This window comes from Epinephelus fuscoguttatus, linkage group LG19, assembly GCF_011397635.1.
Source record: "Epinephelus fuscoguttatus linkage group LG19, E.fuscoguttatus.final_Chr_v1".
NCBI lineage: Eukaryota > Metazoa > Chordata > Actinopteri > Perciformes > Serranidae > Epinephelus > Epinephelus fuscoguttatus.
Window position 1 is genome coordinate 19,176,490 of NC_064770.1, and position 19,846 is coordinate 19,196,335.

The 19,846-nt window shown below is 43.5% G+C and overlaps 1 protein-coding gene across 2 annotated transcripts; it reads left to right on the forward strand.

The window, feature by feature from the left end:
- The first annotated feature begins 4,034 nt into the window (after window positions 1-4,034).
- Window positions 4,035-17,362, forward strand: cdc42ep4a (CDC42 effector protein (Rho GTPase binding) 4a). 2 transcript variants are annotated; one of them, XM_049562123.1, is made up of 2 exons: window positions 4,035-4,279; window positions 14,139-17,361. In XM_049562123.1, the coding sequence occupies exon 2, from the start codon at window positions 14,265-14,267 to the stop codon at window positions 15,324-15,326; it is 1,062 nt and encodes a 353-aa protein (XP_049418080.1). In that variant the 5' UTR covers window positions 4,035-4,279; window positions 14,139-14,264; the 3' UTR covers window positions 15,327-17,361. The 2 variants fall into 2 exon arrangements, with proteins under 2 accessions (XP_049418080.1, XP_049418081.1); XM_049562124.1 differs by lacking the exon at window positions 4,035-4,279 and adding an exon at window positions 12,928-13,122 and having other exon boundaries at window positions 14,139-17,362.
- The last annotated feature ends 2,484 nt before the right edge of the window (window positions 17,363-19,846 follow it).

A 19,846-nucleotide genomic window follows, 5' to 3' on the forward strand; every position in this document is an offset into this window, starting at 1 on the left:
ATTGCAGTGTTTGGAAGAGCATATCTGATTTCCTGTCTCAGCCAGATTCCACCAGTTCAGAGAGACAGAGACATATTATGGGGAAACATCCTGTGAGCACGCACATTTAATATTCATTTTTAAGAGTGTGTCAGTCACTTAGGAAAAGACAGTGGTAGACTTAATACTTTTGGGGCGTGGGTATGTCAAAGACCAACTTATAAAATGTAAATGCAGCTTCAGCCTGGACAAAAGGCCACTGCAGTCAAATTCTCATCGTAAAGAGCACTGTTCTCCCATCAACTAGTGGGACAGACCATACTGGGAACATAGCCAAAGGCAGGAAATAACCTTTGAATGCGTGTGATGGACGCTCTCCATGCAGCTCATTACATTACAGAGATTTTCAGGAATGGTGTGGATGGATAGGTTTACACTACTAAATGGCTGTAAAAGACAAAAGTGAATAGTCATTCTATCCAGGTAGTGGAGAAGCGTGACTTTTGCCCTTTGATAATTATCAACCATTCACACATTCCTTTCTCTTGAGCTCAGGGTGAGCGTGCGCAGCCTTGGGGTGTACCTCAGCTGCTTCCCCCTCATTTCCATTGCAAAAGGTACTTAATGAGCGAGGGCAGCTGATCAACATGGAATACACAAGGTCAGACAAATGGGTCATTCATTCAAACATGTGAGAGATTAATTAAAGCTTTGGGATGCCTTTCAGCAAAGTGTAATAATTTGACTAAAATGTGTATATTGTGAGTTTAAACCACACTAAAACAGAAGGAGGCAACTTAAACTAAAGCTCTTTTTAAAGTCCATACCTTTACTTTAATCCCACTGGAAAGAAGCTTCTCCCATGTTTGACAGCCTGATTCCTAATTGTCCCGAGGTTTGCATAATCATCTGCACAAAGACACACTGAGTTCTGCCTATTAGCTGTGTTAGCTTGTGTATTCTGTTCTCAATGTAAAATGAGTGAGGGGCCTCCCTTATGTACACTGCACGCACCTCCTCAAACATGTAATATAGGGCTCTGCAAGACGGATATTACTTTCTTCTACTTCCTTTGATATTTCCGCTGTTCTCACAAAGGATGACGATGTATTTTTCCCCCTCGCATTGACACAGTTGCTTTTCATCACCAGGCAAGACTTTTCTAATATCACAAAGAGGAAAGGAAGGAGTGTAAATCCAATAGAATGAACGCACAAAGATAACACTGCCATTTGCATTAAACAGCCTTATATGCTGGGTATTTGCATGACTGGTGGAGAGGATGGGCTCAGAGCAAAGCATTGTATAAGCATTGTTTTATTTTTAAGTCTTTCAATTAGCTCCCTAGTATTAGTCCGTTGAAACATCTTAGAGACGTGGTATTAAAGTTTTTATTGTGATATATTATCCTGGTTTGCTTTTATGTCATTAGTGTTCATGCTTTTAAAGGGAAATTACGCCAATCTTTAAAATTCATACACATTATTCCTATGGTCCAAGACAGTCCAGACATATTGGTAAACATTAAACAACTCTGCCCCAAATCCAAAAACTACACTGCAAAAGCTCAAATTTTTGATATCAAGTATAAAGTCTGGAACCGCTCCACAGACAATAAATAAATTGGGAAAGATGTTTTAGATGACACACAGGGGGAATGTGCTGAGTATATGGGTACATTTCCTGTTTCAGAACTCAGAACACTACAATAGAATAAAGCACATTTGGGTATAAAAAGGAAACAGGCAGTCTGAACCGGCCCTACCTATTATGCAATATAATTGGTTGCCTAGGGCCCCCTGGTCTCCGGGGCCACCCTTGAAAACATTTTTTAATGAATAAGACACAACAATGAAATAAAAATGGAACTTCTGAAACAAAAACTGACTTTTCATGCCATTTTGGTCAAAAACAACGAGTACACAAAAGAGCAAGGTTAGAGAGAGGTGAAATGGATAATATAGGTAGGCTAAGTAAGTAATTTACCGTCCCCTATGAAACAAGTACTCCTGGGATCCTGTGGTTAAAAAAAATCACATTTTGATGTTGTATTAGATATGGCAAGTTAAACAAAATTGATGAATATGACATCGACAAAAGTCAACACAAACTTGGATAAGTATCTTCACAAGCTATTCTTTAACCATTTGCAAGCACTGCAGCCCATGATTTATATTAAGTAACTTACACGTGGAAGTCAGTTTAAGAGGATGATTCATAGTGTTAGGGCAGGGGTAGGCAACCTGCGGCTCTGGAGCCACATGTGGGCCCTCTATATGGAAATGAATTGCATTGTTTTCTGAGATTATAATTTTCATTCATCACTGTTGCGGTGGCACGGTGGTGCAGTGGTTAGCATTGTCGCCTCACAGCAAGAGTGCTTCTGGTTCTGGCAGGTGTGAATGTGAGTGTGAATGGTTGTCTGTCTCTATGTGTCAGCCCTGTGATAGTCTGGCAACCTGTTCAGGGTATACCCCACCTCTCGCCCAGTGTCAGCTGGGATAGGCTCCAGCCCCCACCTGCAACCCCCAGTAGATAAGTGGTTACAGAAAATGAATGAATGACTGTTGTAGGCAGAAAGTGATTCTTAAATTCCCCAATTGTAAAAGTGTGTAGCCTATACACTGAATAAAAAAATGTTTTAACATTTTGTCAACTAAAATGTGCTTTGTCAGTCTGCGGCCTGGTGCCTTTTACTCTGAATTTGCCAAAGCTCAATAGCAATGGCTGGTCTTGAGTCCCTCAAGCTAAACTAGCTATGATTTCTAAATCCACAAAAGGGGAAGAAAATGAGAATTTAATAGCGCATGGACAGGTTCATTTGCTTTCACCACTGCAGAGTTAAAGAACCAAATAATCATACAAAGCCCACTTCTGAGTGGCCACATTGGTATAAAACATTAATGAATGCTCATTCAGACCCATAGGCTAATTCAGACTTAATAGGCAGTGTTACCTCATTATAAGGCTCAAATGCGGCTCCAGGTGTTTTCTTTTTCTTTTTGTTTTGGCCAAAAATGGTTCTTTTGATAGTGAAGGTTGCAGACCCCTGGGCACGGCTAACACTGTAATCTGTTCAAAGATAGTGTTGCTAGGCACCACTTTTGTGTTTACATGCTTACCGTAAAACTACCGTATAACAGGCTTATATGTGGGACACATATCTACTGTATACGGGACAGGCCTTTGATTCCTTTACATCAAAATTGTTGCCTGGATAAGATGAGAAATATGATCAAATCATCTATTTGAACCAGTATGAATATTACTTGTATAAAAATTAGGTTTGAAATAACACATCAGTTGCAAATCATTCATTTGATCTAGTTTCGAGAGACAATGCATCAGAGAGAGTGTTATGACACATGAGGATTATGGCGTCCAGCATATCGACACAACACCACTTTATTCTGTTAAAACAATATTCAAAGCATTTTGTATGAAAAAAAACTTTTGATTCTTTTGAGCCTTGAACCATTACGGACTAAAAAATATGAATAACTTACTGGGTAACTGAAGAACGGACACATATTCTGACTTTATGACAGCTTCAGAGGAAGGAGTCACCACTTGTTTTTTTGTCATGCCAGTAAATCTGAATGAGTTACGACCTTTATTTGTCAAAATCTGGGACTATGTTTTTAATGGAAGTTTTGTGGTATTTGTATATTATGTGAACTTAAACAAATTTTTGCAAAACACAAGTTTGTGGGGGATAAACCAAATCCTGCTTAGGGCCCCCAAAAGTCGAGGGCCAGCCCTGCAAACCTTGTTGGCATCCTTAAAATCAGGCCCTCATTCATTGTCTGTGGAGCAGCTCCACATTTATACTTGATGACATCACTCTCTAACAGACAGTAGCTTGTGTTGACAAATATTGATTGACCTTTCCTGAGCCAAGAACATGACATATTGGGATTCTTAATAGAGGTGGTGTTCTCCTGAAAGAGTGAAGGAAATGGGGCTGAGCCTGTGTGAGTGGCCCCATGCTGGCAGCCTGTGTCTTTAAGGAGCCATGTAAAGAGGGCGTGTTCAAACACACTACAGAGGCAAGAGGCATTGTAGTGAGTTATTGCGCTCCAGACAGAGCTGCAGCACCGCTTCTGAGGATGCGGTGACAGCATCAGTGACATTTCTAGTGAAAAATAAACGAGTCATCTGTGTGTCTAACAGAGTCATTTGGATTTCCGGAGAGTCTGATCTGAGCGCCTTCCTTTCGTTTGATAAAATCCACCCCTCATTGTCAACCTGCTGGGCCTAAAAGTGAAGCAGCACCCGGCTTTATGAATGAGGATGCTCGGTAAGTGCGTGCGCTTCAATGTTTGTACTTGCACTTAAACTTCAGTGCAGCAAAATGTGCCTTTGTGTTTGTTTATACAGCTCAAATATGTGTTTAACGGGGCTGCTTTATTTGTCGGTTCAGCAGAGCGCACGGTGCGCGACGCAGCTGACGCTTTTGTGGTCAGCTACTTATTGTTCTCGTGCCAGTGACCCACCCTGAATCACAGATTTATTGTAACGTGAGTGGATGAGTAGGCTGATAAATGCTCGAGTGCTGTCAAATGGACACTTAGATGTATCTTTCACGAAGATACATTTTTTATTTTCTGGAGCTTTGTGGATGAAAATGGTTTCGCGAGAACTGGGCTTATTTGTCTGCAGCCCTTCAGCAATAACATTAATTTCCTCTTATTATTAGCCAATTTGGGGATGCTTTTAATGTAGAATTGATGTATTGATCCCTTAGTTTACTTCTCACCTCTCACCAAAGCAAAGCTACTCATAGTAGAGCAGATATTAAGCTTTAAAATATCCAAAAAATAGGCCAAAAATGTGTTGCCTAGCACTTCATATTGAGTAAATGTAATGCCAGTGCAAACATGGAGGTTTTTCTCTGTTGAAATATTTGTCTAAACTTATTCAAGAGTGAGTGAAATGTCTGCTTAGGTAGTAGAGGAAGTAGAATTGGCACACATTGGCTTTTACATGATCAGATGACTAATAGAAAAAAAAAAAAAGCTCACACATTACACACTTTCTGCCCCATCATGCAGTGCACGCCTGTCCTGTTTGTCCAGGTCATTACCCACGCATCCCAGAGCCTGTTTACTTGGCAGCGCTTGTTTGGTTTACTTGGCAGGGGTGTCACGATGGCATCTGATGAGCTCATTGACTGGGATAATAAGGTGATGGGCCTCAGGTCTGTAGGCCATCACTTCATCACTGCCATACTGATAAGAACTCCTTAGCAATTGTCTGAGGAGACAATGCTATCTGAAGTCCTCGCTTGCGAGTGTGAAAATTGGGTGGCTTTCTTTAAATGTGACATTTGACCCGTTTCATCCAACACACTCAGAGGGCTTTGTGAGGTGTCAAAATGCTCTGCCCGGTCGCTGTGATGGATTTAAGTTGACGACACAGCAAACAAGCAAGCCTTGTCGCCAAGATTTATGTGTCACGGGCTTAGCTTGTTTACTTTTTTCTCCAGAAGTGGCTCTGAAATGCCTCCCAGAACAGGCGACACATATCTCAACCAGCCTGCACAGGTTCTGCTTCTTCTACTTTCCTCTGTTTCTTAAATTACAAAGCATCTAATTGCCTGCAGGAGATGAGTTTAGTGCCTGAAGGTGAAAGTTATCCGTCCTCTGTGCTGCGCCAACCGCTCTGTTATTGGACACAGCACAGTGTAGACAGCGTTTGCTGGCTCACAGCCCGGGAAACACAACCTGCTCAGAATTTAGTTTACAAAAGTGAACAAGTTTGTGCGCTAAATAATCAGTATCTTAGAATCCTTCTGCGGTGGTGCTAAAGTGCAACTTCAGTGTGTCATTTGTGGCCAGTGAGTGTACGGTCCTGCACCCATGTTTGAACTTGTCTGCAGTTTGTGTGCTCATTTGTGGCAATGTGTGTGTCCTGTCCAGCCCCTTTCACATTCCAGGAAATACCAATATAAACTGTTTTTTTTTCCCTGGAATGCCTCCTAGGATGGCGATAGTAAACCGCTGGATTATTACAGAGGACGTGACAGGTCTTTTGAGGGATGTGTTGCATAAATAACATGTTGAGTTGCTGTCATTGCTCTTAGTTGCTACCACAGGCCTGCAAATGTTAGATATGAATCCCAGCTCTGTGTGAAATTTACAATCTGTTGAAAACGTTCATTCTTTCAGTACACAATTCATAGTTTGCTAGTTTGACTTGGGACATACAAAGCAACAGTTCAAAAGTTTTTGTTGTCCCAACATGAAATTCTAAGGGCCTCTCAAGTTTCAGTGTGTGAATGCTGTATTTGTTCCTGAGTCTTCTGTTTGGTGGCATTGTTTTCTGGTCTGATCCAGCGTGCTTTGCATTGTGACCCGGTAGGCTGTTGTTGGCACTACGAGTCGGAGGAAATGTTTATACTTCTGACATCCTGTTTCTTAGCTGAAAATGTTGGATTATGTTGATATCAGCATAGCAGTATACAATGACACTGCACAAATGTTAAGATTACTAAGCAGAAGATTGTTATTTGTTGACAATAGAGTCCATTTTTGTCTCTGTCTCAACTATGGAAATAGATTGAATTTCTATGAGCCGTACCCTTCTTGACTATTTGAATTGTATTAGTCCAATAATTGGATATTAAATCCTGCAGGAGAAGTTGTTCACAGTACACTTATTATCCACTTAAAAATGAGACGGCTACCATCCTCAAGTCGAGTGTTTTTTAAAAATAACACCTTTGACAAAAAGGGCCCTCCAAGCTTTGATAGCAGCTTCTCTGGCTTCCCTCCAGCGTGAGCATTTTGTTGCTTTCCTGCTGTTCTGACGCCCATAATTATGGCACTCTCATACTTTAAAGCAAGATTCTCTGGATCCCATAATTTCACTGCATTCTTTCCACCGAGGAGCACAGGTTTCCACTCGAGTGCCGGTGTGTGTGTAGGTCTGTCCCGGGCGACGATGCGGACACCTGGGCCTGAGGCTAGAGCTGTCATCAGCTGTGACTCTGCTTTGTGCTGCTGGGAAGCTCCAGTTGTTCTGAAATTAATTAATGTTGCTGAACCTGCGGCGCTTTATGTACTGATACATGTTCCATTTTGTTGTTGAACACACACGTTTCGGCACTGTCCTGCAGTCCTGTTGGTTATTACAACTGTGTGCTGATGGAGATATGAGCTGTGTTTGTTTGGTTAGCCCATCAGTGATACAGTATGAATGAGGACAGCCGTGTTTACATTATGGGTTGTCAGGAAGGGCAGGCTGGGTAGATTTCCGCAGAGATGGAGGGTTAACCACCTCATTTTCTCCCAGCCCTTCCTGTGGACGCAACACGCCAACACGTCTCTCTCTCTCTCTGTCTGAAACGCTTCCATCATGCTCGTGTAATCTGTCCATTTGATGGCTAATTGCTGTGTTGAGGTTACTGGTGTTGCTCACTTATCTCAGTGGTAATCAGTCAGATTCTTGCAATTCTGTGTGCGTACGCACTTTAAGCATGCTCAGACGTCTTTTGTGGAGACAGGGGCAGTTATGAATGACCTGGAGCTGGTCGTTGACCTCGCAGGTCTAGCTGGATGCGAATGAAAAAGCTGGAAAGGTTTTTAGCCTCATCTCATTACCAACAAACATTCAAAAGTAATGTTAAGTGGTTATTTCTGGCGTGCTCTTTTGTTGCTATCGCCAGTGTCAACCTCTTCTCCGCTTGTTCTCTCTGATTATGTCGAGATGCTCGAAATGCTGGAGTGGTGCCAGTGTCTGCCCCCCCTCCACCCTCAATTTGTATTTAGATGCCATGCCCAGTCCACAGATGACGTTGATGCTGAGCCATGTTGGCTCCTATTTTAATCACACGTCTGCAACTTCTATTCCGATTAAAGGCGATAGTGCGGAGCAGGAGTGGGAAATATTGAGAGAGAAAAAAAAAAAAAGGCACTGTGGATGCGTGAAAACGATGCATATCAGCCTTGTTTAACCCACACAACACTTTTCATTCTTGAACGCGTTGAAGTAGAGTACGGCTTTCTTGTCTGCCATCCGCTGTTTGTGTCTGTAATAAAAGCTGTCAGTTTCACCAAAGCGGAGTACGGAGAGAAAGAGATGGAGTGTCGTGTCTGGAGGCTGCGTCGGCTGTAAATGTAAAAGAGACGAGTCATCTCCTCTTGGGTATCAGGGGTCAGCTAGTACACGTCGAGCTGACTCGGTGCGGGCCTATTATCTGCCAGGAAGTCTTTCATTGGCTGTCGGGGCTCTTTTGAAAGTATCTCTGCTCTGTCCTGGTCATCATCTGTCTATCACTTGTCCTCTGTCCCCCTTATCTCTTCTGACCCACTCTTGTAACTAATAGAGACTTGTATAGTTGTCCTATTAATAATGTAGCTACAGTTCCACACTGATTATAAAGAATTAACAGTCTGCTTAGTTGTGTAATTATGTACCAGTACACTAAATGTTATTTTTAAACACTGCTGAGTTCTTGTAAGTTTGTTTCTTCCAGCCAAAGCTGCTTACCATAAATATTCCACACCCTGATCTAAGGATAGCTCCAGATTTAGTACTCACTGATATGAATGCCAATTCAAAAACCCTACAGGCACTTTTATTAGCAGGGAGGCTCTAAAAAATCTGTTGTGCTTTGATCCTTACCGAGCAAAATGTCCTGCTGGGTGAGGTGTGACATTAGCATAACAGACTGCCTCACACCAGCTTGCCAGGTATGGGTTGGGATGGCAAAAACACTGATATGTCAGTTTTTTGCTGTCTGTGTTTGGGAATTGCACACAGGCAGGCTTTTTATCTCCTCTTCCTGTCCTCATAGGCTTTATTCTCAGTTTTTGGAAGAGCTGTATTAGGATTGGGTTGTTTTATTAGTCTCCTATGTGATTAAGGATTTTTGGATTTGAATTTGTTTGTAGCCTATATCTAGGGGAACTAGACTAACGAACCAACTAATGAACCAACTAATGAATTGCTGATTTATCTGTCAATGACTTTCGCAATTAATTGATGAGTTGTTTTGTTTATAAAATGTCAGAAAATAATGAAAATGCCTGTCATCAGTTACCCAGAGCCCAGAGTGACGTTGTCAGCTGTCTTGTTTTGTTCTGATGACAATCCAAACCCCCCAAATATTCAGTTTTAAAGCTGCAAATCCTCACAACGACTGCATTTGGCATTTTTACTTAACAAAAGAAAAAGAAAAAACAGCTCAGGGGATTAAGTAATTATCAAAATAGGCTGATTCAATTTCTGTAAATTAATTAGCTAATGAATCAACCAATTGTTTCAGCTCTGTAAGTGTAATAAAGTAGTTGGTTGCAACAAAAAAGAAGAAATCCTGCGCAGGTCAAGTTTAGTGTGAATTGCTCTGTTAGCATGCTTGGCATTTCCCATCATTTTTAGCCTTTCACGGAAACAGATTTTGGATTTGCCTTGCTCTTTAGCCCACAGAGGATTTCCACTTTGATCAAAATGAGCCCTTGGCTTTCTTACTGTATTGGGAGTGCGTGGTGGGGGAGAGGCGTGGAGAATGGGTGGTGGGGCAGGAGGGCACTTGTGATACCCTGCAGGTCAACAACTTGATCTGAATCAAAACACCACAAACAAATGGCGTGCGGCTTAAAGCGCCATAAAATGGATCATTAAAGCAACGGCTAAATCTGGATTTTATGTAAGTGGGAGGGCTTTATTTGTACATTTTCATTAGAGCCGTGTGTTTCCTCTCATAGCTGTATTTATCTCACAGGGCAGCATCAGCTTGATGTCTGTTGTTCCCTGTCTGTATGATTGAAGGATAATGTGATTTCCACTGTTTGTCCTTGGGCTGCTCCTTCCTAAATGAGACATTCGGGCCCGCTAACTGAGTTGCGTGGCAGATACCTATCTTCTGGAGGCCATTTGTCTGCTTAATTACTGGAACATGTGTGTGCGAGTGTGTGCTAGCCTATTGCTGAACAATACCTCTTGCTTGTGTTGCACTTAAACATATGGGAATGAACGAGAGTTTTCACCAACAAATGGGATGTCTGCAAATGGTATGAACGTCAGAGTGGTTTTAAGGCCCAGACATACCAAAGCGTCATCAGTAAAAAACAAATGGTAATAAAGGCTGACTGTTGTGTCGCTTCATGGTGCCTGTGTCTTGGGCAAAAAGTTGCACCTTAACACATTGAAAAGATGTCAGGCAACAGACAACTAGTACGTTCATTTTGTGCCTGTGTGAGAGGAAACAACTGTCCCTGGCAGCAGGTAGCGTTAGTCTGCATGTCATTCGAAAAGGGAAACCAGAAGACTGACAGGACGGATTCAAGATGCTAGTTAGCCAGTTAGCGTATTAATAACACAACCTGATGTTGACAGGACAACGATAACGGTGCGCTAGTGAACAAAAACGTAAACAATAATTAACTGTGGCTAAGGAAATCATCTTACTCAGTATAACAAGATTGCTTTGATCTCACACCCTCCTGACTTTAGCTATTTGTTTACTTTCCTCACTTTCGTTTCTTTTCTTGTACACTGAGCTGAACTGTCAATCAGAGTGATTTCACTCACTGACGAGCTACACTATCTCCAACGCTGATTCAGCATGTTGAATTGGCCAAAAAAAAAAAAGCCGACAAGGGCTGACTAGTGCCAACGGTGAGGGATACACTGCCAAAACTAGGGTGACAAACAATGATGGACAGCCTGACATTGACGGACCGATGTGTCGGGGCCCTTACATGCAGAGCAGTTTTAGATTTCAGTAGGATGGAGAAACCCAGGAACTTCAGTCCCTTTTTTCACACAGATTTGGGAGCATGTGGCCTCCCACCCCCCCAATGTCGTTTCACCCTCAGGTCATGCGGTTGTCCATCCAGGTCAGTGACTTCTAATGAGGCAGACAGAGAGCCCCCACTGCTGCAGCAGCCACCGTCTCCCAGACAGTAGAATACGCGCTGGATGAATTAAGCACAAAGAAGATGCATCAATACTCAATTAGGGAAATGGACCATTAGTCATGTTTGAGTGTGCAACTGGGAGTGATCTCTGGCATAGTGTGAGTGTATTGACAAGAACTGTAAACTTAACGTTGGTCTTAAACACAAATGATGGCGGTCGGTTGGTTTAACGGGAGTCTCATGTCATGCGTATAAATTCAGTCGTCTGATGAGTTTTTTGTGTGTGTAAGAGGAGCTGTGTGACCTTAATGTATGCATATAACTTGTTTCCCCTTCCTGTGATTCAGCATCTCTCTACAGTGTTTAGAAATGAAACTCAGCATGTCCTTGGAGATAGAAAATTCTCCTGGGTGAATATACTTACCGTCTGATTTAGCGCTCCCTTTTTTCACCGCTTTCAGTGAAACAACCCATTTCTGTTTACCTCCTTCCTACGTTATTTCTGTGCTTTTACCTCAGAGGAGTCTATTTTTTCTTCCCCACAAAGTAGCGGCTATGACCGAATGATATTTAAGCGGCTTCACATCCCTCCTTAGACGCAGGCTAGGTATTTATATTGATAATTGAGTTATGTGATCTATAAACAGAGCTAACATTACATTTCCCATGACATAAATACATTTGGGGGAAATGGGTTGGAATATCGTTTACCCAAGCAGATGTGAAAAGATGAGAAAAGTGAAGCAGCATTGGCAATGGTTTGGAAACGTTCCCAGTGTGCTCAAGTTTATCACAGCGTGTGTGCATGCACGCACTACTGCTTTTTACTCAGCAGCTGAGAAATACCACATCCACCTAATACTGGTCAGTCATCTCCAAAATCGTGTCATTCAAAAAGGCTCAAGGTCTGTAGGTCAGTGTGCAGTGTGTGGAAACGGTTTCCCATTTCGCTGTCAAAATGAAAAGATGCAGTTGTGCCTCATTTTCTCGTCCTGTTCATTTCTGTCCCACATTCTGTGTCTCTAGTGGGTTCTCCGCCGCAGCCAGACCCCGAGTGTTGTGAAAGTCTGTTTATAAAGTCAATCCCCCTGCTGTGACCTCGTAGTTCCCACGCTAACTGCTCCCTTCTCAGGCCCTTTTCCACTTTTTTTTTCATTCACGTGGACGCTCACACGTGCATGCACGCATACAAAGATCCACAAAGATATAAATATCGCAGGGCTGTGAATCAGGTTTGATGTAACTGCTGAAGGCCTGTGCTGGATCTGGTTTAGATTCAGCTGATGAACAATCCGCCTGGTGGTCTGTAACAAATTTCTGCGCCCATGTCCCTGCAGTGTGCACCGTTGAGCTTTTCAGCTTGAGCCTGGCCTGGGGGGGGGGGGGGGGGGGATGGAGAAGTGGGAGGTGGGCTTTCACCATCTCCCCTTGTTTTATCCGCTGGTTGTTTTTCCTCGCCTGTTTATGCCACCCAGAAGCAACTAGTCAGAAAAAAACTTTTTTTTGGCTGGGTGTGAATTATTTCCCTCTCATTATTTCCCAAAAAAACAAATCCGAACATGCAGCTTCAATAATAAACATGTTTCCGCGAGAAGAAATGTCCTTGTTTGTGTGTTTTGGCACAAAACCACTCAGAGTTCGTGGAAAGTTTTCACATTGTGTCACATTTTTGTGTCAAAAAATGCTGCAATCTTTCACGTATATATGTCTCTCGATATAGAAACATCGATGTTCTTGTCTACAGCGCTGGAACATTTGTATATTTTCTATTAATTCCCATTTGAACCAGTAAAAATACACACAACATGGATTGAGCGCCTGAGCTAAAACACAGCAGACACCACATAAAAAAGGTGTTATTGTATGAGCTCCAGGTCGACACAGAAGGAGGCCATGTGTTGCACGCTCATGTGAAGCCTGAAGCCTTCCGCAGCCACTGACAGGAAACGCTGTTGCTTGCTCGCAGGAGGGTGTTTCCATGGAAACCGAAGCAGGTGAGGGCATTAACAGGAAGAAGAGTAGAGGCTCGGGGGGTGGAGACACAAGAACGAGGTCAACGCACTAAAAAGCCTGCCACATTAAACAGCCGAAATCTCCCAGAGGCACTTCTACCAAAAACAACTCTGACTTCAATATCTTTTGAAGGCTTGCCTGTAAGAAATCCAAAGTCAAGGTTAAGTCGCTGACAGTTTTTAATGATCTTCCTGTGTTAGCGTGGGCAAACAAAGAAAAGAGTCGCTATGTGCAAGCCAGAGAGGTGCACACTGCTGATGGCAAGGTAAGCGCTTCCTTCAGGCCTGCTTACGTGGAGAGACTTTTCCACCCACAAGTCAGAGTTGCATGTGTTTCCTGATGTCTGTCTGTAGAAACTGCTTGCACGTCATTTTTGCAGACCACCGTGACCGTGCTCTTTTTGTGCGTTCTTTGTGTGCTGGGATGTATTGCTAATGAGACACCCTACTCCTCTTCTCCAGTGCAGCACCTGTGGAAGCGGTAGTGAGTAGCTGTCAGCCTGTGGTGAGGTTTCCTCTGTCTGGGCTGCATGTTTCAATAATGCAGCAACACTTTTTTTTATATCAACTATCAGTCTCAAACCTCTAGGGGCTTAAACACTGCTGTCAAAGAGGAAGAAGAAGAGGAAGGAGATGGCTGGGGATTTGTCTCTCATTTCTCACATCTCTGATCACATTTTCATATACATTTCTCAAAACAATGCTCCGGTGACTGTTTAACATTATACCCAGTTGAGAGAGGGGTATTATTGTTCTTGTATAATTGACTTTGTCTGTGACTAGAAGATTAGCTTTTGGTTGTGCAGTGAATGCCGTGCATTTAAAGTCGAGCTTCGCACCAGAAAATCCCTGGCAGCCCTCAAGTATCCCTCTCCCGTTCATGTTGGTCTGTGGTCGGTGTTTTGCTCTCAATTATAATGCACTTTTAAAAGCAGAATCCTGTGGTGCTTGCCATGTTTTTCTTTTCCCAGTGCATTTCAGAGGTCATCTCACAGAGATGTTGGAAGAGTGCTGCTTATCATTACGGAGCTGCATAATTGGTAGCTTCGGCTCATGTAATTAGTGGCACATTTGAAATTCTTAGAAGTGTTTTTTTATTTATTTGTTGGGATTAAGAAGGCAAATGTAAATATTCAACGCTATGTAATGTGGATGTTGGGTCGTAAATAGATGTCCATGGGTGAGCCTTATTTGTGTTTGATATGGAGATGCTTTTTCTGTGTGCATCACATTTGACATATGTCCTTATTGTAATTTGTTCTCTTCTGTTTTCAATTTTCAGGTTCCCAGGCTGACTGCAATTGAGGAGCATCAAAATTCACTCCAACCTCTCCAAAAGGGATTATACTCAAGATCTGGACGCTCCTTGTGACCCCTTTGTCCACAACAAAATCAGCCATCAGCCACCATGCCAATCTTAAAACAGCTAGTGTCTGGCTCTTCCCAGACCAAGCGCCGCTCACGCATGGACCTGACCAGGGAGATGATCAGCGCTCCACTGGGCGACTTCCGCCACACTATGCATGTCGGTCGCAGCGGTGATGCATTCGGGGACACCTCCTTCCTCAGCACCCGCTCGGGTGAACCCCCTCCTGAGAACACATTCTTCCCCCGTTCTCCCCGGCCCGGCCTCCTGTCTCGCACCTTCAGGAGCAGCAAACGCTCTCAGTCGGTGACCAGAGTGGACAACACCCTGATAACCCCTGGTGGGTCGCCTACCTATGTGAAGAATGCCATGTCTCTGCCATTCCTCAATGATGAAGACAGAGGGGAGAGCATTGTGGCAAAGAGTTTGTCCTCCAGTCCTTTAAAGCAGCACCTGGAGGTGGATGGGCAAGGTGCAGCTGCAGCTGCTCACTTCCTGGAGCTGGAGGAGCGGCGCTTTGGTGAACTGACTGAGCTTCCAGAGACCTCCCACCACTACGGCGGCGGTATGAAGCACGCTGAGTCAGTGATGTCTTTCCACGTCGACCTGGGACCCTCCATGCTGGGTGAAATCCTGGGTGTGATGGAGAAGGAGGATGATGATCTCGGCTACGAGGAGGGCAAGAGCAGCGAGGGCCGTGCCTCGCCACCTCTTAGCATCCGCGGTGAGGAGGAAGAGGAGGAGGAGGAGGAGGATACGGTGGAGAGAGAAAAAGATGAGGACGCAGAGGAGGAGATGGTGGCAGAGGAGGAAGGAGCAGAACTACAGCAGCAGGCCTCTGTGTATCCAGCCGGCTCTGTAGATCTGGGGCCTGAGAACGGAGGACCCTACACCCCAGAGTACACTCCCGAGACTCTGCCGAAACACTTGCAGCATCTAGACAGCTGCTCCATGTCCAGCTCCGGCTCTGCTGCCCTGGATGAGAAGCCAAACAGCCAGACCTATGCAGGAGATACGGACAGTGCCACCTTCAGTGCCCCACCAGAGGAAGAGAGCAACTTTTCCTCTTTCTTGGAGGATGAAGACGATGAGATTCACGTATGAGATTCCAAAGCCGCCTTAAAAAAAAAAATAAATAAAAAAGAATAGCACAGAGCTGTGGAAGGGGTTTATGTGAAGCTTGCAAGTCCTTTGACAGTGTGGATTTGCACTTGAACGGAAATAAGACACTTTTGTCGGGTACTGTGGGGATGGGACTGTGAAAATGACGGAGGACTCTCACTTTGTAGGTCTGCAAGGAGAGAGTGACTGCTCCTTTTGGAGGAGCCCAAACTCCATCTGTCAGAGAGCCTTACCCTCCACTGTCTGTCAATCCGTATCTCCCTTTTGAACGCTGAGGGAACTGACATGGAAGAGCAGCCACTCTTTGAATATGGAACATTCCAGAAGTAAGCAGGGAGGATGGGTTAGAAAAGAAACTTTTAGGAAAAACACTTTCCATAACTAAAGCTCCGTTCACGCTTTCTCTCTCTCTCTCCTCTCACTTGACGCGTCACATGTGCTTTTCTCATTTGGTTTTGCCTCTCTTCTCCTCTTGCTTTGCTTTCTCACTGGCTGTGGGACATCATGAGGCCTGAGCTGAACAGAAGGCCTCTGTCACCGCAGGATCACTGGTGGGTATCTTGTCACAATAAAGGGGGCTGTGTTTGTCACTGGAGTGTGAAGCCCTGCCTTGAGCCCCTTTCATCTAGAAAATGTTATCGTAAAGTGCCATAGATCTGTCAGTTTTCTCCCTTATGTAACTCAGGGTCCTTGCGACGCTGCTCAAAGGCTGCCATTTCCTGCCTGTAAAGCCGGACCACAAAGCCCCAAACCAAAATTCTCCTCTGTTTTTAATTCACTGTGAGCGCCACACAGGCTGAGCCTCAGTGTAAATTAGAGAAAAGCAGGGTTGTAAAGCTAATGGAGATGCATTGGCCTGCATTAACTATAAAGCACAGTGTTACTAAAGAAAGCCAGAGGTGTGAGGAGCAGTGTGTGGCACACTGGAGAGGGATTGCACACTGTTCATTGTCTGTTTTTTTTTTTTGTCTTCCATTTTACAGATTCATTTCTCACCCTGAAGTCATGACGGTGATGGTGTTACAGATTTCCGTTAACTGACATAAATTAGCCATCTTCGTCCTTACTCGTCTGTCATTTCAAGTTGAAACTGAAAAGACTGATAACCACTTCCTTCCTTGTATTTGTACATCTGAGCAGCTGCAGTGGTGCAACTGAACTGCGTAAAAGATCCTCATTAGTCCAGAGGACGCCTTGTGTAAAGTAGTTTCAACTACTACTCTTGAGGAGGGCTTTAGGGTATGTGTTGTTGAAAATCAGTGCACCAGGAGGCACAATTAAACCAGACACTACTAGTATTCTGTGTTTAATACCTGTTTTGTATGGGGAAAAAAATCTTTGCTATGTTTATGTAATATCTGTTTATAGAGTGGATGAAAAAGAAAAAGACACAGCCAGCAATAGATGCAAGAGCATTTAAAAAAAGAAAAAGAAAAAAGATAGCTATTTTTATGCAAGTTGCATAGTCATTGCAGCTCGACTGTATCTCTTGCATCATTAAAAGCAGCGGCCAGAAGTATCGAGGCTCAGTTGCGCTGATTGATTCCACTGCCTTAACTGAAACTGACAGATGTGCCAAATCATAATTTTCTAGCCAAAAATAATTTCTCACTTTTGGGAGAGCCTGTCAAATCTATCTGTCACTTCCTTCTCTTTATGGGTAATCACTGTTGAATTTGAGTTGCAGCTCAGAGGTTAAAAAAAAAAAGAAATAAATAAAGAAGTGTTTTAAGATCATGCACACGGGGAAAGGAAAAAAAAAGACTGAATTTGTGTAACTGGATATTTATATTTCCAATCACTCAAACACTACATAATATATTCAGGTAATTTCTAGAGTTAACAATTGTGTGTGAATGGGGAGGTGCCCTTTCTGTATAATGTTGTATATTATGCCTTACTTCTTTACTGTTACCTTTTTTCTGTATCATCCAAAATAACCTATATTTTTCAATAAAATAAATCCTGAACGTCGCTCCTGCTGCATATTTTATCGCCACTCCGTCTCGGTGCATCTGACGATAACGCAGTGTAAGTGCTACTCCATCAGCAGCATTAACAAAAGAATTCCTTGACTGCCTTCTCTGTTTCCTGTCACTATTCTTTGACTCTCCCAGAGGAGGAAGGAAGGAAGTAATTGAGGCCTAACTGGATGTGTCTCTTAAGTATTAGCTGTACAAGCTGAGAATACTGCGATGACTCACGAGTAAATGTGTGTGTGTGAGAGAGAGAGAGAGAGAACGAGGAGTCAAAATGTAAGGCTTAGTTTAAAAGCTCTTTTTATCTGATCCCCCCATGGAGCAGCTCTCTGCTCATCAGTACAGATTTGGGAGGGGGTGAAAGATGGATGGAGGAAGGAAAAGTTTATCATTATGGAGAGCTGTATTCATAAAAAGTGATGACAGGTAATTCCTCTCGCCCTGCTGATTGGAGGACGGATGAGTCTGGAAAGAGCAGGACCCCACTCATCATCACAGACTCCCAACTTTTTCTTTTTATGTCACCTTTTGTTTTGGCTTTTCACACTCTGGTGCACCTCGCAGCTCGGTCAAAGTTCAGTGCACTCTGTTTTGTTAACACTCGCCGCGGACAGTTCAAGGTCTCGCCCTGCGTCGTCCCTCCACATTAAAACTGCATGCTGAAAAACACTGCTCCATTCTTCTTTGGTGTCTTTTCCCCCTCCCGATCCAATCTTTCATCTCCACTTCGGGGGATCTTTAATCTCCTTCCACTTTCAGTTTTTCACAGTCACATTATACCAGCGTCCAATCTGCCTGAGGGCTAGAAAAAGTCATTATTCTTACACTTGTGGTAAAAACAGGCCATTTATATTGATTGTTGTGGTCAATACAAACCAGTGGGGCTATTGATCCTACTTTTCTCTGTCTGTATAAAGTCATTATTCTTTTTAGAGGTTGTTAGGTTTTTGTTTTTTGCCTGTTTCTTTGAGAAGGACAGCCTAAATCTTCACTAGTCGCCACTTTTGCATTGGTTTGGAAAAGTCTTGTTTTTTTAATCACCCCTCTTAGCTGAATTATTTATCCTTTAACTGATGGTTCAGTGCCAAGCAGCAGCTCTCTTTGTCTAAATCTTGTTATCTACTGCCATCTAGTGGCTGTTTGAGTTTCACATCTGGTGATGGGTGTGTCAGGGAAATGGCTGGTTTGACTTTGGGGATTGTAAATGAATGTTTTTAATATCTCTGTATCACCTTGGATCTCTAAACATCGCGTTGATCGATGAGTTTTATTTTTATTTTATTCATTTTTCAGCGCATTTCACAGCATCTACAGGAAAACAGTTGCCAAAAAAAAACCCAACTCATCACCTAGACTGTCAAATGAGATTATTTGGATGATTTGTGGAGAAGCAGGATGTGAACACAACTGTTGAAACTGTCCCTCGCATTTTGAACTCGATACCGGAGACTGCAGATTTGTTCAGGAGGCTCGGCCCCCCAGTAGAAACTCACTGTAATCCAAGTCTGTCTTGCAGCTGTTTCTCCCCCTCAAACACCCTGGATGCAGTTTCTCATCTGCTTCAGAGCCTGTCAAATGTCATTTCCCTTTGGTTTCCAACTCACTTTGAAAATCGTATTTTCCTTACTCGAGCCACCAATGGGAGGCGCTCATTGCCTTCAGGTTTATTATGTCAGAAGCCCCTGCCTGGACCCACAACCTTTTCCGCCAAATTCCATCAGCAGACTTTGCAGCTCTTCCAGGAGGCCGACGGCATGCTGAAATCTGGAAAGTATTAAACAACCTGCTGGTGGAGGGGACTGGGGAGGGGACGGTGGGAGGGTGGGAGGGGGTCGGATGAAGAGAGAGGGGAAGTAAAAAGTGGGGGGATGGGGGAGAAGAGAAACAGAATACAAAATTGTGCATATACCGCCCTTTGCCTGGCTCTGCTCCCTTTCCCCTCCCACACACACACACACACACACACACACACACATAAGCCCCCCTCCCAAAAACAAAAAATCCAGACCACTCCCCAAGCAGCTCAAGCATTTTTCTTTTATGATTGCAGCAGTATGTTGCTTTTCTCCTCTTTTTTTCCCCCTATAATGGGTCATAAACAAACACCCGCTTCTGCTATGTAGTTGAGGAGTAGAGGAGTGGGAGTGTGTCGGTGTGTGTGTGTGTGTGTGTGTGTATGTGTGGAGTTGTTTTGCTGGCACAGAACTGGGAGGCGAGTGCCATGGTTGAAAAGCCCTAACTGTGTGTTTGTGGTTGGAGGCGAGAATGAAAAAACTGGATAGCATCCAGACATCCTTTCCCATGCTTTGATACACATATCTCTGACCAAATGTATGCACAGTATCCGTCAGGGCGTGCTGTACCCCAGCGAGAGGGCCCGCCCAGAAGAAGATGTATAGAATCTTAACTGTTCCAAATTGTGTTTTTAAGCAGGCAACCAAGAAATGTATCTTCCAGGGTGTAAGATGTGTCTGTGCTGTTTCCTGTCGGTGCATACGCTGATGTTTTTATTTAAAATTCTGT

What these genes read in the sequence shown, in the direction of transcription:
- cdc42ep4a (XM_049562123.1), top strand. Translation starts at nt 14,265, where the DNA reads ATGCCAATCTTAAAACAGCTAGTGTCTGGCTCTTCCCAGACCAAGCGC.